This window comes from Botrytis sinoallii (genome assembly GCF_014898435.1).
Source record: "Botrytis sinoallii strain Bc 23 chromosome Unknown BSIN_034, whole genome shotgun sequence".
NCBI lineage: Eukaryota > Fungi > Ascomycota > Leotiomycetes > Helotiales > Sclerotiniaceae > Botrytis > Botrytis sinoallii.
In genome coordinates, this window is record NW_024066061.1 from 153,024 (window position 1) to 178,184 (window position 25,161).

Sequence of the window (25,161 nt, forward strand, 5' to 3'; positions counted from 1 at the left end):
CAAAACATTACGGCTGTTCATAGGCTTACTTGGCACTTTCTCACAACCAATAGTAACTTTCAACAGCTTTATTTTATCTCTAATAACATCAAAGCTCGAGTTCATCTGAGATGAGTGTCCAGGGTGAAATAGGCTGATCGAGTTGCGCTTCTAATGAGAGATCCAAGAACTGTTGAATCGCAGTACTCTCTGTGAGATGTAGATCCGGAATTTAAACTGAAAGAAAATGGAAACGTCGACATTGAAGAGCCGCCGCCGTTTGAGCACTCATTCGTTAGGTCACTCGGGTTCCTTTGGGGGGTAACATAGGTGGGAATTATCTTTAACAGACAAATTAATGCAAATCTGTTTTTGATAAAGGACCAAGGGCTCCGAGAAATGGTGGTAAACGGGCTGGCGTATACTTATGCTGCGAGTGGACAAGGTATAAAAGGTGTCGGATACGCAGTTATCAGGGGACAGGTCATTGATGTGTATGTTAGAGCATTGAGAGCGGTGTGGCTCGTAATGACGGCTCTGGCATTGCATTGTTGGGACTTTTATGTGTACCTTTGAAAAACAGATGGAACTGAAAAATTCACATTCTACTGACTTTGGACTAGAGGAAATAGAGGTTCAAGAGGAAAGGAATGGCCGTGATGAGAATGCTTGACTATTACACCAGCATTCGTACTATCGAGTTGTTGTTCATAAGTCATAATCTCAAGAACTTTGAATTTTTCCTTGAACATTCGTTTGGCTCAGTGGGAATGCTGAAGTAACTACCCTCAACCAACTGTGAGGCGTATTTGAGCTCATTATTCCTCGTAACTCTCTCCAAGCTAACACTGCTGGCAAGATACTAATTTCATAATGCCTATTGAACTAATAGTCAATAAGGAGTAGCTTCTAAAAGTTGCGTAAGTATGAGATTAGAATAAAATAGTTAGCTAATTTAATCCTATAGGGATTTTCATTCTAGATACACTCTGAATGCCAGAAAAGATAATTGAAAGTCTTGTTACAGCTTTATTTATTCATTCCCCATTCTCCTACATCTTTCGATTCTCGTTGCTTAGAAAATAGAGAGCATGTTCGAACATAATTACTATACGGCGGTATATCAAACTACAAACCAAGATCATAAGTCCTAGTATCTTATTGTCATCTATTTAATATTGCTTGAGAGCCCAAATATTATCTCCTTCCATCGAGGAGAGACGGGGGTCACTCACGGTTCACTTTGAAGCAACTTGAAAATTCATGATTATTGTAAATTTACACGCATAATCATGATAGCAAAATTTACATTCTCATGCCTCTCACTCTTGACATCTCAATTCGCCCTAACTACATATTTCAAGCTACATCCCTTTGATCCCTTCGTAGATCTTCTTTGCATTACCACTCGCAACTATCTTCACTCTCTCAGATTTCTGATCATATACGTACGGGAAATGGATTGACTCTCTGGAAGATAGGTATATTATGTAATAAACAATAAGGTGAACGTTACTCCTTAGCGATCAACATTCCAAGACATTCCCAACGCCGAAAGTTGTCACTGTAGTATGAATCGTTCTAACCTATACAAACCAAACAGTTCTCTTCAGATATCCCACGATCGCTCTACTGTATTGATTTTCCTTCGGGCGTACATTTTAAGAAGTGTAGTATTGAGCAAGCATCAGGGTAGTGAATATTCTCACGTGATATCACGTTCCAAAACTTATTGTTGCACATCGGAAAAAATGCGCTCGCTTTCTCATTGGTCAACGGTTGAAAGCTGAAAAAACACATTTTTTTATTGGATTTTGATTATGAAAATAGGAGCGCTGTGATGCGCATTGAAAGCGCGTTCTGATGGTGTAGAGAAGTGCAGGATTTTCTGATGTTGAAATCTGGACTATTTTGTTGGACGATATCGTGAGTGGATTTGGTGGTTTGGTGGTGGGAGATTGCAAGTGTGATCGATGGACAGACAGCTACCACCTTCCGAAGCTCGGGATCTCTAGACAGATGCCAGTAATTGAAAATAGAGTCGGCTGTTGGAAGTGATGATAGATAATTACACCAACGGTGAGGACAACTTGCAAGTGGTTTGGTGTTTTCGTTAGTCATGACGTCATATCGAGAGTATATTTTTTGATTCTTTATTTTGATCCAAATATACTAGATCTCTGGTGGATGTATGAACTTTCTTTCGTCGGTAACATAGGGTTTAAGGATAATAAGCAGCAAAGTTTGAGAAAAGAAGGAAGTAAAACGGAATCTAGTGTATCGTCTTCATGGGCACAGAGTATTGTTTAGTGATAGAAGGGTGGCTGGAACCAACTTACGAGGATCTTACACAACCTTGGAAACATGTTTGTATTAGGGTTCAAGGTTCTCTGAGATAGATAACTTTGAGTGGGTGAAAAAAAAATGGTTGAGACGAAAAGTGAAAGTGAATAGACGACAATCCGAATTCACCACAGCCCAGAGTCTAGAACTCGAACCGAGAATTTGTTGCACGTCTATAAAATTTGACCCATTCTCGAATTTGACGTAAGCAAGCTGAATGAACCAGTAAAATCACGAGCGCAAAGAAGAAGTCATCTGCAGAGCCAATAGATTTACAAGCGCAAATAGAATCGATTAGCCCTACTTTAAGGCGGACAACTGCCAGGGAACTAGCGGGAATATTCCACGCTTGGGCGGATGTCATTGCACTGCCAGAACTATGAGTGGCTAGATATATTTAGCGATCTCTTTCACTAAAGTGAATCGTCTGAAGTCCGGCTTCTGGGGATGGTTTTGTTGCATATCTACAAATTTGATCCACTCTCGAATTTGACGTAAGCAAAGAGAAAGAGCCAATGGACTCGCGAGCGCAAAGATAGATGCTATCAAGGAGCCAATAGATTCTTGAGCGCAAACTCAGGTCTCGAAGGCTTGTTGGGGCTTAGCTTCTGTAGTGGGTGAAGAAGCATGGGATGATGGGACGAGCATCCTTATCTTATACACTACGTCACTAGTAAAGAACGGGTTGGGGTCAGCATTCACCATCTATAGCTAGTACATTAGATGCGAATATGTGGATATGAGGTATTCACTGCTTATCTTCCGGTTTGGTACAAACATGAAAACAACCTATCCAATATAATTCTAGTAGTCGATAGTTAGAACATGTTAGTAAAACAATGAGGCCACTTGCGAGAGTAGCATCAATCTACAAAGATAAATCAATAACTTGAAAGGGACGTAAGGTAGATCTAGATTCGAACTAGATCACCAATCTCATCTTTTGACATGTTTGTTTAACTTTGTATACTCGCAATGAAAGCGGTTACGAGACCTCGCGCGCAAGCTCAGTACAGATGTAAGACCTATGAATCTGATTAATGAGTTTATGAACACTTCTATCTATTACTAAAATGAATATATCCCATCTTGGCAACACACGCAATCGAATGATCATCCAATGTACTAGCAATAAAAACTAGCTTAAAAATAACCTTAAAGCTTGGACCATGGAGCTTTCTAGAGTCAGTACTTTCACTTCTAGAAGTGAACCGAGTAAAATCCAGATCCCAATCTAGACCCTCTGTCACGTTTTGTTGTATATCTGATCGATCTCGAAATTGACGTAATCAATTTCTGGGACCAATAGAAGAGCGAGCGCAAACTTTTAGGTTTGGCAGGAGCCAATAGATCATCAGTTACTAAGTCTGAACTTTGGGAAAGCACGCTTGTGTGTTATCATGATGAAACCTTCAAATGGATCGGAAAGTGAATCTGTGTGTTTGGTGAGAAGCTTACTTTGTGAGAAAATTATGGGAATCTATGTATTGGAAATTAAACCTGACGAAGAGATAATTTGTGTCGTATTGGCAGCTCAGAAGGTAAACAAAACTGTTGTGCTCGTACTGCGCTGGTTTGGCACCTTCTTTTATTGTTGCGTGGAGTTTGATCTCGGGCCATTTGAGTATCTCACGTGTCAGTCCGTAACTTTTGGTAATTTTACGTTGTACTCTACTACTTTAATATAAGATCCATTCATCTTCAGATGGCGAAGTAGTATTCACAAGCCTTGTTCAAGAACATGAAACCCAAATAAGAAGTTTTCATCCTGTTGCTACCAGGGTCTATTCACTTCTTCATCTTGCACTCATAAATCCTTCTTTCAAATCTTTTTTGTGGATATATAAACCACCATCCGACGAAGCTGACGTTCAGACTTCCACCAATGTCATTGCGAGAACTGGTCCAAGCCCCAGACTGCCACATCACCTAGATACTACTTTCTTTCCCAAATATATCGCTTTAAAGTCAGGCGATTCAACAAGCCTTCTCTGGCGCAAATCGGCATGTCTATAACTATGTAAATCTGATTTTAAGATAGAGCGATTTTGTTGTGGATAATCTCGATGACACTATGAGCTTGATTTGAAAAGTTGATGATCACGCATCAAACATTAAATTCTTGTTCGTTGCCACTGAAAATTGATCGTTGTCACGCTTATACAAATTATCACTATCTTTTCATACCACAAAATAACCACGTGCTGAAAGAGCCAAGTCTTACAGATTACTCCAGTAATTTAGGTTTCTTAAGTACTATCATTGGTACGCAATAATCGTAAACTGTGTTTCCAAGTAAGGTCTTTGTAGTATGAAGTGTGGTCTAGTCTCGAAGCCATATTTATAGAAGAAATTATGATACCGTGACTGAGCACCACAGTTCCATATCATTTATTGAACAAACTCATGAAGTATAAATTCGATGGTTTTGGGGGTAAGAGTTCTTCTAAAATAGATTAATGAACGAGATGCACACGTCCGAGAGGGTTCCCGAGAGACTTTCGACTAATAGATGTCAGGTACCTCGTAATAACTTGGGAGGTTGTTGCTTGGATATTGATGGAAGATTGTTTGAGCAAGTTTCGATATAGATAACACTGGAAATCATTTTGGATATAAATTTGATAGTGAAATACTATTTGCAGATTACAATTGTTGTAATTTCTTGGTAGCATAAATTCAGCAAATCGGCAAGAGACAGTGTCTGTCGAAGATCGCACCATCAAAGGGATGATGGATAACAATTCACTCGGCAGTATCACTACTATAGCTCATTTGTTGTTATCATATATGTATCGGTAGCGTTATTTGGGTGCGAATATACTCGTTCTCATGTGAAATCTTCGAAAAATGCAGAGAAAACTGAGTTCGGGAGGCTGATAGAAATCAGAATTTCACCCTTTGATGCTTCCATCTGTTCTGTTCAGTTGATGCTTTTCGTAATCACAGACAAATAATTACCTTTCGGCAGAGAAGAGATGTATATACCTCAATTTCGAAGCTACTGGGTAGATTCCAACCAAAATTTTGATTTGGGAAGAATTTTTTATCACATGACTCCAGTTGTTGTCACGAGGTAAGTAACGCTTTTGAGGACTATAAATGTCACTGAAGAGATTTGAGTTGATGAGAAGTATGCTCTACAGTCAATAACAGCTAGCCGGAAATGGGTGATTTGATTGCGTGTTGACGGCTTCAAGGGGAGGCCAGCTTGTTCTCAAAAAGGTATTTCACAGCTTAAACTTACAAGACAATCAGAACAATGATAGATAGTGGGACAAAATCATAACATTATCTGTTTTCGACAACAATTGGTTCAGTGGTTTTGCTGTCGTTATTCACTCAACTTTACGTCGAAGCTTCTTTAAGATGAGTGTCTAAATCTGATTCAGAGTTCTGCCCGTGGCATTTCAGGTGCTGATTTCACAAATCTCTGATGGCTCTGTGATCTAGGCCGATTTTGAAGATTACAATAAGCCATGTGAATGGGAAAAAAACTTTGATGATCAAGAGCGGTATTCTGACAGTAAAACTTGGTATTTGGTTAGAGGAAGCTTTCGATACATCGTTCTTGATTGCCTTGTTGAGATCGTCCTTTTCAATAGTCAGCCCAAGTTGCAATGGCACGATGTGATACTTTTACTACTGGAGGCAATTAAAAATGCGCTTAGAATATTTCAATGCCATCGTCAGCCATCAGTGTGAATTGTGATAGAGTATGGAGCGGTAATTGAAGCATTATATACACGATTGATACAAGATTTTGATCTGAAGTTGAGGGTGCACACTGTGAGCCACCCGATTGGTCGGAACACAGAAATTTCTATACACATAATTCGCTTATATAAATGAGTATTTTGAGAGCTATTGAGTCCATCAAACCTTCCACATACTCTCTACAAGCTCACACAGGATTTCCTGCCAAATGCTTTACCTCTTCCCATCTGATCCGTAAGTAGTACCACATCGTCTTACTTGAGCCCTGTATTGTAAATGCATTCTTAACTAGCATCTTTTTGTCTTTTTATGACAATAAAAAAGAGCAGCAACAACAATAACTGTCAAATTTGAGAAGCCGATTATGAACCCCGTTCTAGTAAACCGTGAGACGTAAGTTCTGAGTCCTTTCGAGACCACCACAGCAACTCACATTATTTTTGGAAGAATCCTAGCAATGTTCCGAAAATAAACTGCAAGTTCGTTATGCCTGTATTAACTCATGGCTTGCCGGATATTTATAGTGAGAGAGTAGAGTTTTAGCCTTCATCACGCCGGATGGAGAATAGTCTTGATTCACTGGAAGTATGTATTAGAAACTTGTTCTGTCGTTATGTCTTCCTCACTCTGCGAATGACTTGTATGCCGGTATCGGTTGATCATTACTAGGCTTTTCGGTGAATGTTGTATCAAGCAGTGGCTAATGCGGGGGAGTGAGTATCGACCATCAGTCTATGATATAATTGTAGGTCATCTTTCTGGAATGGATATCCAAATACAAGGGAATGTTCCAACATTACCTTGCAGAGATCACAATTGAAGTTTGTTTCTATAGACAATAGGACTGGATAAAATTTTCGATCTGGCTTGAGTTTTCTGTCAATAATTGTCCACAACTGAAGATGATTGACAGACGATAAGTTTTCATTAATTGAATGATGACAGTGTTAACGATAGTGGTGAAGGTAATGATTCTATGAAATGCAATCACGGCTTACATATTGCAAAAGAGAGCGCTTAGTTCTCAACAGTTAACTACAATATATAATCTGTGTATCCCTCTTCGTTAATCTGTGGGCATTTTTGTGGACAGTCATAACATCTTTGAATTCAATCTGAAGGTGGATGAAGTTTAATATCTTCCATCTTATATAGAAAGGAGATTTAGTTCCTCCATCGTAAATTACACTACTCAGTGAATCCTTTGTGGTTTTGAAAAGGTGTATAGCACGTCATACCGACTAGATGATTTAATGATCTGGATAGACTATCTAGATATTAACAAAGAATTCTACATTTGGAGCCTTGAATTAATAGCAAGTGAATGAAATGAGGGGGATGAGGACACGCTGGCAGTTTCTGACGCATTCTCTGTAAAAAGATAATCGGCAATAGAACGAAATTGTCCTCCTACTGTCTTCTGTTGCGAAAAGTTTGAATTTTCTCATGGTTTAGATGCAGATAGATGTCCTCTTGTCAACTATAATACACTACGTACTAGCTGAATAACCGTATGGTAATGACACTAAAACGAAGATTGTCAGTGAGTTTTAAGATATACAATCGAAGATTGTGGATTCTGATATCAATCTGAGACAGTGAGAGAACAAGTGTATGGTATTTCGTTTTTAGATAGTCGGAAACATTGTATTCATAATGGACTGCTGTACAAATCTCTAACGAATTATCGAAACTGTTCATAAATTTGCTGCCGTCATTATTACATTATTATGTTGAATTCAGGTCATAAAATCACAACCCCTATTCTAGATCAAAGTTGTTGACATACCTCCTGGATTGTGTTGGAAAAGTGTGGCTAGTCAGCAAGCACAGAGAAGAAATATGCCACTTTCGTCTTTCGTCCTTCATTATGAATTTTCTTTTTAAGGACATTCAAACTACACAATAGGAGTTCTCAAGTCTAAGGGATGAATCCGCCATAAGATTTCGATCGAACATATTTTTCATATGTCTTTACCTTGATCATATTCATCTCTCTTGAGCTCACTCCGGTGCTAACCGGTTGCATTCCCTATGCTTTGGGGTTTTACGCATCTTGAAATCATGGTCCACGTTGAATCACATGAGTGTTTGCCAACCTGTAGAGAAGATATGGGCATTAGCTTAGGCCCATGACCTGGAAAAGCTCTCGACGGAATGAATTTGGGGTATGGTTTGCTTTTTGGTAAAAAGTTAATAGTTACCAGTGCACTACGCTTTCTTGCCTGAATAGGAATTACTTCCAAATCAAGTAAGTTAGCCAAAACACTATTTTCGGCTGCTTTTGTGCAATACTTAGGGAACCCTGGAGGGTTAGATATTTCGACACTCCACAAGACCTAAAATACTCAAATAGGCATATTACCCCAATAGGTCTGGGTTGCCTAACGATGACTTGTTCCAATATAGGATACTGCCTCAACAGCCGCTCACGCTCACGCCCAAGCCCAAGCCCAAAGACTCTTAACGTGCTATCTGCGGTTACAGCGCGCGATGATCCATGAACGTTATAAATCTACGGCAGTAACGTTCGAGAATCATGGCAAATGCCCCATCAAAATCCGCATCAGGAGTGCATTAGCACTTCTTCACCGACATGAACTTTGGACCCTGATTCTAGTCATTTTTCACCCCCCATGGAGGTAATTTGCCACTGAAACAGATCATTGATCATCCGCGCTTGCGACATTCAGAGGGTTTGATGGGAGAAACCCATGTTGAGTTTGCACTACTTGTGTCTCGCCCAACCAGTGGTTACACAAAGAAAGAATTCCTTTTAATCGCCACTGAACCACTAGACCCCTCTTATCGAAAGATCTTGGACCCTGATTTTAGGCTTCATTACCCCTCCTTGAGCCTCATTAATCATGGGTAAGCTGCCAGACATATCCTCACATCTCTCTTCAACGCTCATCCTTGAGCTCCATACACCACCCTCTCCCCTTTCGCCTCATTCTACAATAAACCGCTAATCCTGAATCACCACACCAACAAGCGATTTCCTGGTAATTTCGTCCCGAAACCCGAAAGATCATTCAGATCAACACAAAACACAATTGTACAACGCACAATACAACATCATAAAACATAAAAAAATTAATGAAGCGTATAATTTTATGCCCCACACTCTATGCAGAGTGAAAAATAAGATAATTGCGCTTCATGCGAACCCTGCTCATAGAATCAACCCCACCATTAGCGCAATCCACCTCAACCCCTCGATCTATCAAATGACCTTGTATTTACCAACCACAAATCGATGAGGGAGTAATCTCCATACAATAGTAATTCTCTTGGGCCTCTTTCACCGGATCTGGCAAGGAACCAGGTATCTTATCGCACTTGGGTGACCTACTCACAACGGCGCCATGAAAATCACCTCCACTGCAATAGTAGAAGATCAAATATGCGAACTGTTGACCAACACACACATCCACCTCAGTACATGAGCACCTGCACACAGTATCACGATCCCTCATACGTCGAGCATAGATCTTCCTCGTCTTGTATTGCAATTATTGAGAGTTTATCCTAAAGAAGCGCTTTCCAGGTAAGCTCATTAGCTTCTGTGCCTTTTAATGTGTTTTGAATTTGGCGTGGTGGAATAAAAGGATTCATTATCTTTTCTTCCCCAAAAGGGTTATATCTCCTATTCTAGATCTTTTGCGCCTATCATGCGGCTCTTTGTCGATCGATATAACTTGAGTGAAAGCTAATGGGGACTTCATTCACACGTGAGCTAATGAGTGTGTGTAGTTGGGTCACTCACACAGGTTGATCATGGCCTCAAATGTTATAAGAAAATTAAGTTAAAGGCGGAAATTGATTGATGTAAAAATACTGCTAATGCGCAAGGGCAAAATATACACGAACTGAAAAAGGAAAAAGCAAGCTCTACGCGATAACCTTTTCGACTCCAACCAAATGCTACAGATACACCCACTCACTCTAATCATACACCCTTTCCATCTTTCGTACACTTCTTAGTATCACACTAAGACATATCTAGTAGACTGGCATCTTGAATGCGTCGAAGGTGTAAGTCCAGCTGTCAATGGAAGCTTGGTCATACTCGCAAGATAAGGTTCCCTCGGCATCCCAGATAGGTCTTAATGGGTAGGCGCAAAGCTTTTGAACCTCTCCCTCAAAAGTACCGCTGCCAACAGTAGCGTTAAGTCTCTCTGGTTCAATACCGTTCTCAATCCAGTCGATCATGGTAGCCATGTTGTCGGCTGGGTAAGGGCCTGGTTGAAGAGTGTTGGTGCTGCAATGGGCGGCTCCTGGGATAAGGAAAAGCTTGTACCATTCCTTGAGGGAGGTGATACTGGCATTGAAATCTTGTTTTGGGTACATGATGGAGCGGACCGATTCGTAGTAGTGGACGGAAGAACCGGTTGGGATACTGTCGTCAGATTCTCCATGGTAATGAATGAGCTTTCCTCCAGATTCTTGGAACTCTGTAAGGTCAGGGAGAGTGGTTTGTAAACTATCCATGTACATGACCATGGCCTCGGTCATCCATTCTTGGAGAGTGTCCATAGTGACGCCTTCGAGCGAAGCAAGGTTGTCGAGATCAACCCTTTGAATGAATTTGGTAACGAATTCACCTCCGGTGGAAGCAATATCAACACCCCATGTGCCGGTAGTGTTGTCGTAGGAGTTAGTGGCATCTTGGAATGCACAAGCTGGTTGCCATGGGAGGTAGACACGCTGACCCTTTGAATTGAACATACCATCGTAGAGTTGAGCAGCGAGAGCAGCGCCTTCAGCAGAGACAGTTCCGTTTTGAGCAGGTGTAGAAGCGGTGGCTTGACCCATTTGTCTCTTTACCTTTTGACCGAAAGCAAATCCAAGGGAGCTACTAGTTGAGGCCTTGCAATAGTAAGGGGCACCGATAGTGTTATTAAGGTTGAAGTTGAGCTTGCAGAGATCAGTTCGGGATACGACGCCGTCGGTACGTCCATCGAGAGGATCGCAAGCCTCGATTGTCATATTGACGATCTTGTCCATCTCACAAGTAGGTGGGAAGTAGTTCATCATGACCTCGGCAACGTTGGAGAATAAGTGGTTCTAAGAGAAATTAGCAATTGCCGCATGTCAAGTTATTTTTTACCTTTGGGTATGACTTACAACTTGTTGTTGTCCATAACGGAAAGCTGGGGCACCAGTGATGACACCATCGTACTCGGAACCATAACGTTGAATTTGGGACATACCCTCACGCCCACCATCAGAACATCCCTCGTAGTAGGTATAGAGCTTTGAGCTTGAGTTGCTACCATAGAACAATGGAGTTATGGCCTTTCCAAGCTGGGTCATCTCACCAAGTGCCTGATATCCGAACATGTAGATGCTATCCCAGTTGACAGATCCATTTCCGGTCAAAACAACCTCATCAACAGTTGTACCACCAATAGCATCGTAGCCGGCATCTGAGACACCACCGACGGCACCATATGGTAAGCCTGCGGTTGGATCGGAGCCGAGAGCGTATCCACCTCCTCCGCCAACATAAAAACGGTTCTTGTAGACATCGGGGCTTGGGAAGTTGTACCAAACGACAACTTGATCTTTACCCGGGTGGGCATAAGTAACGGTAACGTTGCAGTAGTCGTAAGCTACCGAGCTGACTGTGGCGTTATAAACAGGGTTGGCAGTAACGGAAGATGAGATTGGGTTGATGCCGTTCAAGGTTCCGTTTGCTGGTAAAGCAGCTTGGACGTTGGCGACAGTGCAAACATCTGCAAGGGAGGCTGCCTTTGCTGTAGAGGCAGCAAGAGCTGCAACAGCTCCTGTTCGCATCGATTGACGCATAATTGGAATCGAAAAATCAAATAGAAATAATGTCGTTGAAGTTGAAGTATTAGTTCAGATCGTCGGGTGGTAAGCGAATGAAAGGACTGAAACCTGATGAGTAGGAGAAACTGTTGGTAGGAGAACTCTGAGATCTTATAAACATTTTGAGAAGATATGGAAACGTTCGTCCCACCTCGTCGATCCCGAATTGACGTTCAGCATAGCATCAATGTCTAAATTAGATGTTACACGCCACAATCAATCCTAGCACACACCTTGCAAATACGCAAGTCGCAGTCTTATTGCTTACGTCCTATGAGACGCGCAACCTCATTAGTCTAGTTGTGTTTGCTTGACATTGTGGTAGAGCCACTTGATGGTCAAAGAGTATGAAATGCCTTGGTCGTATTTGACATACCGGTCAGAATCTTGTTAGCTAGACCTACGGACCGGCAGTGGAAGCGTGATGAAGCTAGGAAATTCGCGTAGACGCGTAACCTTAATTTGATAGTAACCTTACTACGGAAATTTTTCATCATTTCTCCATAGTATTTATCAGATTAGTTTGACCGCTCTCTTAGCTCGGAACTAAAATATAAGTTCTTTGGGTAGAACTTTACCAGAATGAGCTTAATAGAACAAAGGTGAAGCCCGGGAGGTTGGAGCAGACGTAGAAGAGAACTTCAGAGGCAGATTAGCCATAGTGGCAATTGGTATTAAAGACAATTTTTAGCTCACGGCCAAAGACTTATCGTTTTTCGGGGTTAAGTAGTTCTGTCGACTAGACAATAAGGCTATTCCAGAAAGTGTCCCATGGTGAGCCGTGGACGAGATTGGCTGTAGGCGAGCAAGAATATTTGGTATTGGTAGACCATTTTCAGTCTTCTTAGGACTACGAAAATTTACAGGAGTCATCCAAACTTCATTTGAAAGTCACCTTACTTGCGCACGCTTTCGGGTTTGTGGAACTCACCTTCACGGTGATAACCTCATCGGAAAAACACCAGCCTCGTCAGCCCAAGCTACCGGTATTTTCCCAGTTCCACCTGCCCAGGTAAAAACCATTCAATAGGGGGTGGGATACCATTAGCGCTCCACGACGTTATCTCAATGACCCACAAGTCAGATTGTATTCGCCAAAAGCCAAAACAGCTCAGTTAATCCTTAATTTGACTTGCATTGTGCACTAGGCCCTTCCATGTTTATTCTAGAAATTCGGCACGCAACGAAGACGCGTGTTCATGCCGGTAGCTCAGCTAAAGAAAGACACTTCGGTCCCGACGTCAGTGAGGATACGCATAGATCAGATTTCGGAACAATGCTTTTTTAAAAATATGGTCCCCAGTCTCCTTAACTTAATACTGAGGCCAAAAACACCACGGCAATTTCCCTCATCTAACATCAGTGCAAGGCACGAGCTAGCGCTGACGATTCATATTTGAGACGTGTTTTTACGTTTACAAATATTCTCGGTCCCGAAGCTAGTGCCAAATTCGAAGATCAGATAAATTACAAACAAACTTTGTCAAATATTTAAGCGGATCAATTTCTACCTCCTACATCCCCAAGGCCTCTATCCAAAGTTTCTTCCTTGATGCCATTGTTTGGATATATCTTGGTTATTCTGAAAATTTAATTGATTAAGATCGTTTTTGAGAGAGTCGACCTTAAGCCAAGCTACCTCGCCAAGCATGGTTAGCTGAACTCTAACCTTAATCTAATCTTCACATCTTCTCACTGAGTCCTCAGCCACTTCAACCCTAAAAGTTTATTTCACAACCGGATGTATCCATCATTTATTTCTGACCTCCTTCTAGAATTTGCAATGACTTGTTGTTAATTTTCAAGAGTCATTTTATAAAGTATCGATGAATCGTGAAAGAACGAATATGGTAAATAGATTTGGAACTCCCACATTTACGGACTTCCACAAAATACGAAATCTGTCTACTTTGTAGAACAGGTAAACCCCAGGAGAAACATTAAAATCTGCATGCTCTTGGAATTTCTTGGACCAGAGTCACCTGATATTAATCATCATGCAAATGGTTATTGGTGTTAAATAGAATCATGTCCTCGGGACCGAGAATAGTCAAGCTAAATTTAGTCTCCGTGATCTAGCTGGAGGCTATTTTCACTTCTCGATGTCTTGGGGTATCGAGGCGGACTTAGAAAAACTCTATTCCTACTAGTAATTTCTTCTTGGTGACTACTCAGAGACTGTTTCGTGTACAGTGATTCTCACGTTCTCACGTTTTTACGCGAGTCATACATTGACAAACTTTTCAAACTATGTCATATGTACACTTTCAAATCGAACATGTTCGTAATCCAAAGATAGTTCTGAAAAATTCGAAATATCTGGCACCTTCCTTGCTCGCACGTTCTTCTGAAAAGGAATAATGAAGATTGTAATCGCAATTTGTGAAAAGACAGAGGGGGCAAAGCGCGGCTTATCTTCGGAATGTGCTCTTTTTTCTTCCTGCCGAGTAAATTCTTACCCGACAGCCCCTTAAAATTGATAGCACACAGCGTAACTATATATTGCAGAGGCATGAAGTCTCATTACAAGCAAAGGAGAGTGACTAAGGATTTGCAGTTTTGTAGAAATTCATATCCAGACTTTATTTAATATTTCAATTGTTTGCGCATAGCATCGCAAACATGGAGGTTTTCGATGCTACAGTACTAGTCAACTGCTATCAGCCGAAACCCAATTTCACACTAAAAATCGGCATTTTGCTATATTTTTAAATATAAAAATCTCTATAAATAATAATTTGAATTTAATAAAACTTTGTTTTTATAAAGTTTATATAATGATAATTGATATTTTCTATAATTCAAAAGTTTAAGAAATTTCTAATATTAAAATTTATAAGATTGAATTAAAATATTAAAAAAGTTGCTTGATTTTCGCTTATTTTACTAGTAAATCTAATCATTTTGAAAATATTCTAATTTTCAATTCATATAATAGAATCAATAAAAATCTAAAAAATAATTGATTTAATTTTTATCAAATTGTTATTAAAAATAAATTAATAAATAATAATAAGAAGTTATAATATATTAATAATAATAAGAAAATTTATGTTTATAAATGATGAGTTTTGGTGTGAAAACGTGTTTCGACTGATAGCAGTTGGCACTTGCTGTAGAATGGAAATGAATCGTCACAGTTCTTTTTTTCTCCAAGAAATCGGCTTAGCGATGAATGTGGAATAGGGTGTAATTATCAACGCAATCTTATAGTCACCTTGTCCTGAAATTTGATAGAACTGCACCCTGAAAAACATAAAGTCGCACTAAAATCTAAAAGTGCTACGTCTATCATTTCGACTTACACTGCACACATTATTCCAAACCCCGCGTTACCAGAATTCTCCTTGTGCCTATTCCTGTTCCTTTCCTATGCCTATCCTCCAGTTCTCATCTTCTTTCCTTTAATATGAGGGAAAAGCCAAATGCTCCTCTTTCCCGCCCCTTCACTATCACAGGAGGCCAAAATCTTCCGCAAAACTCTTGACCTAATGATCTTCTTGTAGACTTTAAAACAGGCACAGCCCACGCGGTAAATTCTGCTAATCACTATCTTCCATATCATTTCTGACCGTCAGTTTTGAAAGTCCATCTAGCAGAGTTCATATCCCTAGTATCTCATCATCACTCAATTGACCCCATATGAACTAATCAGCGAAGAGAATTTCATATTCGAACAAGCAGACAAAAAACGATTTCAGGTTTTAGTTTGCTACAAATGCAACTAATGTATTTATATTTAGGTTTGGTCGTCACATGAAGAGGACATAGACTTGACTCTTTTATCAAAACCGATGAGCTCGAAACTTTGTTCCCTCACTTATTCCTACAAGATCGATCTATGCACATCTCGATCTGCTCTGATACTATCCACAATATCTCGACACAACGATTTGACCGACCAACATACAAACAAATGTCATTAGATCCCCAAACCACCTTGTTCAAGACTATGAATGAAATAGCAGTAATCCGAAATATATAAGATGATACTAACCCAGAATCCAAATATGAGAATTTGAATTTCAGAATCAACAGGTATCAGATACAGGTAACAACCTCAATTCCTGCTCATCAGAAGACTCACTCGCTCTATCATTTTCCAATCATGTACTACATCAATCTGATCTGGGAAACCTTAAATAAATTCAGATTCTGATGTCCAAGATAATTATGATACAGAAATGTAATTATAATACGAATCCGCTCAAAGTCTACCATCACCCAGTGTCAAAACAGCTTTTCGAGATATATCCGAGCTGGGTAACACCACACCCTCTTGACAAAATTCTAGACTCTCGCCTCCCCTAAATGAAAAATACGCAATCTATAAACTAGATGACCCAATATTCTTACACTGACAAAAGTTGAAGAGATTGTGTCCTTAACGCCAATCTGATTGTTTGAAAAATTATCATCGTATCGAACGCTTTCGGCCTTTCAAGCATTCCAAATCTTCTCTTCAAATGAAGTATCAAAGAGCTTTCGAGATTAAAGTGTGGCCTTGACCTAACATTCTGGAAATCTTGTCATAATCGCAATTCATTTCTTTCCACATCAAAACCTCAAAACAAGTCAAGTGAAATAAATATCCAGTCATCAATAATAAATATCTTCGTCTATTGTCATACTTTTGAAATAATATACAAGCGATTTTGAGACCAGAAAAGAATATACTAATCCAAATTCATTAATATCCAATCTACCAAGTGATTATATTCTAAAGAGGCATGAAATATCCTGCCTTTTGTTTCTAAGAATCTTATATATAAGTTAAACTGTTCATATTCCTAGATACATTAATACTAATATTTAATATAAGAGAAAATAATAACAATAAATCAATTAGATATAATATAGCACAAAGAATTTTATTATTCCTCCTAAACTACGAAAATCCTGTGTTTTATAATTATATGTAAGCTGACGTCAACCCAGAGTAGATCTGTAGGACCAACACCACATGCCTCCCGAAGCCCTACGCCAGTTGACCGTGACAATCAATGTAAAAAACCTCAAATAGCCGTCGTATATCTTGAATTGCAGTTTCATTGCATCTATACAATTTTAAATACAACGCAACATACCACTCTCTGTAAAAATTCGACCAATCATTCAACTTCCAAATCCCACTACAGTCCGCTCAATCCTTCATCCTACTCCTAAGGTCTTGAATATCCTGGACTACGATTCAACAATGAAGATTATCAGATGCCTAAACCAATTAGATTAGAACATTCAACTAATTTGAGATATCGAATTTGAAAAAAATATCAAATCGTTTCAAATTTCCAACTACTTCTAAACATTCAAACCCCCATATTATTCAATGGCAGTCCGGAATTTTAGACACCTTACCCCTACCCAGCCCCCCAACGACATCTCTAACTCACCACAGTCCTGTCTCTCTCCTAAGTCAACACACCACCAACCACCTACCTTCTACTCTGTATATCACCATCCCATGTGTATGTCGTAACCAATACTCCCACCTCCACAGAGCCTCAAGCCCTATACCAACAAAAAGTGAATACACAACCCTCCAAACACACCCACATCTACACCCATCCATCTATCCATCTATCTATCCGTATGCGCTCTCCTCCCTCCCACCTACACCTCCATCTACACCCACCAAATTCCACATCTTCCCAAGACCCTCCTTCCTTATCCTACTCAACTATCTACCTACTCACAAAAACTAAAACTAGTATCACGCTCGCTGATTATCCCCTCTCATTCTCTTCATATACTACTCTCCCTCTCTCAATTCTCAGCTCCAAGCTCATATCAATCTCTATTGAACATTCGCTCTGAGTTCTCATAGCAAGCAAGCAAATAGCTCCTCTCATTACATCTCCCCCTCTCCTTCTTTCCCGTTTCCGCTGCCGCCTCTCTCACCCATTCGAGAAGACGACATCCACTTCCCCATCTAATTAAATACTTACTTCAATACTCATAAATGAAATCAGTAAGACTCTCAAACCCAAATCCAAATCCAAACTCCAAACATCTTCCTCTCTCCCCTTCATCCTTAGTCCCCTGCTGCCCCTTTCCCTCCCAACCACTCCAAGAACTCCCGATCCCACCCACCCCATCCTCTAAACAAATTTCAAAAGCACCCCTTCCAATCCACAGCTCCCAAACTTGCCATCACAATCCACCCCATTCCATTCTCATCACGAAAAATTAAAAACTAAAAACCAAATACAAAAAACCATCAACTACCTCTCCTTCCCCTTTCTCTTCCCCTTCCCCTTCTCCCCAAATCTTACCTAAAACTCCACCCCATCTGATCCACTACTCACCACCCACCCACCCTTCATAAACCCCACACCACACCCACCACACCCACCACACCACACCACCAAATCCAAATTCCTCTTTACTCCCCATCCCATTCCCATCCCATACCCAATCCCATTCCTATCCCATTCCCAAACTACAAGTTCACAACCCCCAAGTCACAAATAACCACCTACTCTCGTATACCCTAGCAACTCCCCACCACCCTTTTCTCCTACCCCATACACCCATACACCCATATTTACCTTGATAGGTAGATAGATAGGTAACCACAAATACATCTCATCTTACAAACCTTTTACATCACCCACATCACCCACACCACCCGGCAGTTAAAAACACATTATTCAAACATGTCATCCATACAAATTATCCATACAAATTATCCATTTTATGTACACACATACACACACATACACACACATACACACACATACACACACATACACACACATACACACACATACACACACTAAATATGCACAACAGCCAGCATACTCCATTCTGACAAGCGCAAATCCTACACGAGCACCCAGCACAAAACGAACAATTCGTACATACATACAAACAAACCTACATACAAACCTACCTATTCTTAAGCTACTCACGAGCTATTCTCAGCTACTCACCCGCTACTCACCCGCTACCGAGATCCTGCAGCGACAGGAAAATCCCTCATACTCCACTCAACAAGCACTCATGCACCAAACACACTAAATTCATTCAACAACATTCGCCTCATCAAAAGCCCTAATAATAATTCGTTCAAACGTTTCCGTTCTTCGCATCACACAAAAATATCCATCACATGAACATTCGAACCCGCAACGGGCGTCAAATAAGATTCCGATATTGAATTCTCCATTAATCTACCTACCAACTCTAAAGTAAATCCATACCTAGGTAAATCTTCATTCATCCATGTCATGTCAAGTCAATGCATGACAACCAACCGTAGATCTCCACTCCACAGCACATGTGCCTCTAAAAAAATCCTCTCCACCCCGCCTCTCCAATCACCGCACCGACCATGAAGGACCCCTACTTGGAATGTCTCCACCTTCTCCATTCATCTGCCATGGTAATATTTCGGACGGATAATTCGCTTCATCATCAAACATATATGCAAATGCACACGTGCACAGCCCACCACGCCATCGCAGATAGTAGCAAATGCTAATTGTAAGATTCAGAGCAAGTTTTCTCCACCCCACAAAAGGAAAAATAACCAAAAGATGAGCATCGAAGTATCCAGAACGACCTAAGAGTCATTCTATCCATTCCATAATATTCTCTGCTCCTATTCCTTGCATGACTATTGCCACAATATCGTGCCCATCGTCCATCATCCATCCATTCTTCGCATTCGTGCGAAAGTAAATCTCATCTCTCATCATATCCTCCCTCGATCATTAAAACTCCTCGATGAAACCAGGTCCCCATCATGTCCATCCAGTCATCCTTGTATACCCACCCCATCCGTGTAAAGAAATTCCCAACCCATTCCAGACCACAATGTATAATAACCCACCCAACCATTCTCCCTAAAATGCAAATGGTATAATCGCAGAAATACCTAGAATGCTTGCTCACATGGAAGAATTTGTGAGCCAAAAAGCAAATGATGCCATGTCGAGCTTTCGCCCTGTCCAATCGTAGCAAGATTTCTTCCTCCAAACGCCGACGCTAAAATTCTAAAAAAAAGGAGACTCCATGTTTAATGTTTGGTATTGGTAGTACATTGTCTGTTGGGTATCGTTGAGAACCGTATGATGTTGGCCGTTAATTTAGTTGTGTTGTTGGTACAAACGTGAGAAAAAGAAAAAAAAAAGAAAGAAAAAGTAATGCCGTGAATCTCTCTTCGTCATGGTGATTATTCCACACTCTCCACAGTTCCTAACCAAGTCCTGACTCCTTCCCTCAAGAAACTTTCTTTCTCTCTGCCCTCTAATCTGTGGTTTCCGACAGCCTCTTCTCGACTCTCTGCTACTTCTTTTACGATTTCTTCGAGAGCACTGAGAACCATTTTCTTGCACTCATTTCTCGGAACCTCGAGATTCGTCCTAACCTCAGGTACAGTCTTGGTATCTGAGTTAGATCTGTCCCGTCCAATAACAGGTCTTCTGCTTGTAGATCTAGATGAACATGCTGATGATTGCTTAGAAGCTTGACCCGATTGAGCGATAATTCTTTCAACAGCTTCAATCAATGTTTCATCCATGCTGACTAATTGATCTTCGATAAACTGATCTTCGTGATCGTCATACACTTCAAGAGATGGCGTAAGTAGTACGGTAGAGTAAACATTACCATATTTTGATTCTAATGAAGTGGAGATAGCTGGAGTTGTAGGATCCACATTCTCCTTAAGCTTCACAAGACGTCTGTAACGGATATGAGTAATTGTAAAATTGGTAGTATCAGCGACCAATGCACTAGAGATATCGACCCATCGATCAGCACGACCATCCTCCGCATGGGGTGTGGATGTGATAAGAGGTGTTGGCTCTGCTCTCATTGATTCCTTAATTTCAGCGATGAGATCCGAATGGGAAGGTACTGCCTGTAATGCAAAATCCGGGTGGTAACGTGGGAGGTAACCGCCGACATTTATTGTAGTATCTGAATCGGGTCCCGCACGTGAGTAATGTTCAAACCCCTCGAGGCCATTTCCCAAACCAGGCGTGGACAGATATCCACTGCTTGATGGCGAGCTGACAGCCGTCTCGAAAGCCAGATAATCAGGAAAGGGGACATCAATTTCAATCGCACCGTCATCAGCAATTGTAGTTTTAACTGGCGACTCATATGCTCCCGAGGGATCTGGTATTCGCTCTGGTGTTTGGATCATTTGCTCATTAATTTCATCATCTTGTTGCTCTGATCTTTGCTCGATTGCTCTGGCGGTTTCGGTACTTCCAGATTCCGAATTCCTCAACTCGCGCTCTTGTTGGTGTTTTGACTTTGTTAAAGAAGCTTCGATCTCAGTGGTACCTGATGATTTACCACGAGGTTGTGAAGTGATATCTCTATAATAAGGATCATTGATTTCGACTTCATCCATTGATGTCGCTGACGTGTTGGTTGTAGATGACCTTCTTTTTGTACTCCAGAAACCACTAATCATGCTGCCCCATCGTGAATTTTGACCTTGGGAATCATTGCTTACATTGCTGTATTGACCCGAGCTTTCACCTCTCTTCAGAGATCGAAGTAGATCATCAGCTGCAAGACTGCCACTGCTTCCTGGTCTAGGTATAGGACCAGTTCCTCTGACTGGAGCTCTGGTGGAGAAATGTGGAACTGTTGTGATTGGTGTGGCAGTCCTTGTTGTTGCGGTGCTGCTCTTTCGAGTTCCACCATCACTACCGGGAATTGGCAAATTTGCTGTTTTAATTTGGGAAATATCAGATGAAGATCTATCACGTTGTGGGCCATCATGGACTGTAATTCCAAGGCCACTAGGTTGCTCCGATGGAGGTTTCGAAGGCTGTGAAGTTTGAGCGGATTGAGCGGGAAAGCTCACAGATCGTGGGTGGGCGGTCCGTGATGTACTAGAGCGTTTGTTAATCTTGCGGCGAAGTGATTCCTCCCTCAAGATAGGTATGATATAAGATGGAGGAGATTGTGAGCATCCACCCAAAGATATTGAAGTGCTAGGCCGATGAGCCCGAGACGTAATTTGTGGGCCCGCGGGCAGAAAAGCAGAAAGCAAGAAGATCAATCGTCTTGCTGCCATTTTATCGTTGGAAACAATAATGGTTCGCGCGGGAAGAGGTATATCTTCATCTTTGTGAGATCTTTGGATCTGATAGTGTCTTCGACGATACCAACTAGGTCCCAATGCTTGTAACCATTCAGTGTGATTGCCCAAAAACCCAGTTAGTAGGTTGAAGAAGAAAAATCCCTTATCCTTTCCGCCAGCCCACCGCTCAGCCAATCTGGCTTCTTCACGCCAAATTCCCCATCGACCTTGACCAGTAATCACCTGAAGACCCTTGATACCACTTACAATCCTTTGCCTTGAAGCATCAACTTCTTTATGTATTTTGTGAATTTGTACCAAGCAATTTTGACTGAGCTGAACCAATTTAGCATTCGTCTTGGGTAATTTGAATGGCTTAGCGTCCTCCACTCTTCTACCAGCGATTGATACGCTAGCCGAAGGGGCTCGAGAGTGTGATTCGCGACGAGGTCCAGGGGAACTGATATCGGCTTGTCGAAGAAGGCATACCAAAGATTCAGTTGCAACTGCTTGGAGATGAGTGAGAGTTCGAGTGATGATGTCCCAATGTTGAGTAATCATATCAATTCGATCATCCACATCACTGTGGATCGAAGATTCCAAAGAATCGATGCCATAACCAGAGCCAAGCATAGTCCAACCAGCACGCTTTGTGGAACTGAAAGATGATGGAAATGAATCCTGTTCATTGTAGGAACTTGATGCGCGAAAGCTAGATCGAGAGTTTGGTACTGAAGGTGCACGAGGTGGTGAAGCTGGTAGATGGACTATCAATCCGACCGCGTACATGGGAGTTCGCTTTTGTTTTGGTTGAGGCTTCTTTTCAGGGGTGCCAGCAACACTAACTTTTGGAAATGGATATCCATCCTTGTCTGGTCCTGCAATTGGCGTTTGAACCTCGACATCGTCATTTGGTAGAGGCACTGGAAACATGCGCGTAATGAGAACCTTTTTTCGATCTTGTCCCCTTGAAGATGCAGTTGTTGAAAACCCAGCTGGAGTAGGACCTACGACATTTTCCAAAGTGAAAGATTGTGCCAATTTACTACCTCGCATACTGGATCTGCCAAACGAACCATCTGCTGCATAAGAACTAGGTCCTGCAAAGGATCTTGACTCCGATGGCAAGATGTGAACCTTTGTACCAGTCCCTTTGTATGCCAAAACTTCGGAATTTCCAAATATGCAATTTGAGATAGTTGTAACCTCCTCTTTGTATTCCCTCAGCGAACGTTGGCCTTCAGTTTCTGTATAACTTAAATGGAATTTATGTGTTGATCTCCGATCAAATGCGCCGCCAAAACCTCTAGGAGTTGCAGTTTCCTGTTGTACAACGACCGGTCTTGAATTTTGTCCTACGGATGTCTTTCGTGGTGGAGGGACTGATCGCCGATTTTCGGACCTTGTAGAGAATGCAGAGCCATTTGAATTTTGTCTTTCAAGAAATGGAGAAGTTGGCGGAGGTGTGTGACTATCGTATAATACGTATGGAGTTCCAGAAGTCGATGTAGCTTCCTGCATAATAATTACTCGAACATCGCGCAGGTCCAAATCGATTTCGCCATTGACGTCAAAAGTGTGCGCGCTCGCAGGCGCAAGTACGGTTCCCGAGGAGAATGGGAAGAGTTGATCTTTGTGACACAAAGCTTCGGCATCTGGGAAGAGTAAATTGTAGGTAAAATGATCCTCCAAATTTGAATCCAGAAGATTGGAAGATCTTGAAGTGGTTGGTCCAGCAGATGGTGTACTAGAGAACAATTTCCCTAGTAGAGACATCTTGGACGATACTCGAATGTGTTTAAATGGTTAGGTTGTGTTTTTATCTTTTTGAATTCTGTCGACTTTTGGGGGTTGAGAGAGTTGAGTTTAGCAGAAGGCATGACGATACTGCTGCTTCGGAATGGCCATTGTCGCGACGGAAAAGAAAGTGACTGGGGGTATTGTATGGTATTGTATTGAATTGTAGGATGTTAAGATATTATTAATTCCGTAAAGGTGACGCGAAATGAAGACGAATTAGAATGAGAATATTGAGCCGAGTGAGGAGTAAGATGGTGAATGAGTAGAAATGATTGTGGTTGTGGTTGTGGTTGTGGTTGTGGTTGTGGTTGTGGTTGTGGTTGTGGTTGTGGTTGTGGTTGTGGTTGTGGTTGTGGTTGTGGTTGTGGTTGTGGTCGCGGTCGTGTCTTTTGGTGGTCGATGATGTAACCTGTGATAGGAATGAGAACGTGGATGAGAAGTGAATCGATATTGTGTGTGTCGTGTAAGTGTGTTGTTGATGAGTAATGGGTTGAAATTGACTCCAAAAATCGAATTAAAGAATCTTTAATGATTTCTCTTGATTTCTCAAATCAATTCTTAATCATTTTAACCATTTTTTCCCCCAAAATGATTTAATAATATAAGAAAGAAATTTGAAGTAGAGGTAGGTAGGTGGGTAGCGTATCTTTACCGGCCTAGGCTCAGTACTCAGATACAACAAAAAATGAAGATATACAGAATAGAAGAAGCATATGTATATGTATATGTATGGGGAAGACCCAAAGATGTTGGAGGTCTTCAGGTTAAAGGGTTTTGATGAATCAGGATCCGAATCAGAATCCGAATCAGATTCCGAATCAGATGTCTTTGAAAGATGATTCCCGTTTGTGTTAGATATGTATAATGTATGGTATATGGGGTGATTCTCGGTTTATGGGTCTATGGGTCATGTATGGGTCGGTCTAAGGTCTGGTGGTGTGGTGGTGGATCTCGTTATGAATCTTTGAATCTTTGAATCTTGCCTTTCCGGGAAATGTTCTCTTTTGAGGATAGAGGAGAAAGTCAAACCAGCTGGGATTCTCAGAGATAGAGGAGAAAGTCAAACCATCTCGGATTCTACGAAGAAGGTAGGAGGGAGGTACGAAGTAGATACTACTACTAGATATTTTGTAAAGCTTGCTCGGCTTGCTACTTCCTAGTACGTACATAAGCAGACATTTAGTCCTAGGAGCGACCTAGCACACCTAGTATCTTGGAAGTTTTAACCTTTCATCTTATTATTTAGCCGCAAGTTCTCGGATCTATCTTAAACTTGACTAGATCTTCTGGTATAAAACACATTTGGCTATATTGTTGATCACTAGGGATATATATAAATATATGTCGTGGAATTTGACTGACGACTCAGATGCCATTCAAACAGCTACTCACTCACTCATTCACTCACTCATGGTATGTTCTGTCAGCAAACT

The 25,161-nt window shown here is 41.1% G+C and overlaps 2 protein-coding genes across 2 annotated transcripts; both read right to left on the minus strand.

Moving 5' to 3' along the window:
- Positions 1–10,044: 10,044 nt before the first annotated feature.
- EAF02_011644 (uncharacterized protein) lies at positions 10,045–11,853 on the minus strand (the record flags this gene model as incomplete). The annotated part of the gene is made up of 2 exons (XM_038907691.1): positions 10,045–11,109; positions 11,170–11,853. 2 exons carry the CDS (start codon positions 11,851–11,853, stop codon positions 10,045–10,047), a joined length of 1,749 nt encoding a protein of 582 aa, XP_038752508.1.
- Positions 11,854–20,056: 8,203 nt separating this feature from the next.
- Positions 20,057–23,704, minus strand: EAF02_011645 (uncharacterized protein; the record flags this gene model as incomplete). The annotated part of the gene is made up of 1 exon (XM_038907692.1): positions 20,057–23,704. One exon carries the CDS (start codon positions 23,702–23,704, stop codon positions 20,057–20,059), a length of 3,648 nt encoding a protein of 1,215 aa, XP_038752509.1.
- Between the last annotated feature and the right edge of the window lie 1,457 nt (positions 23,705–25,161).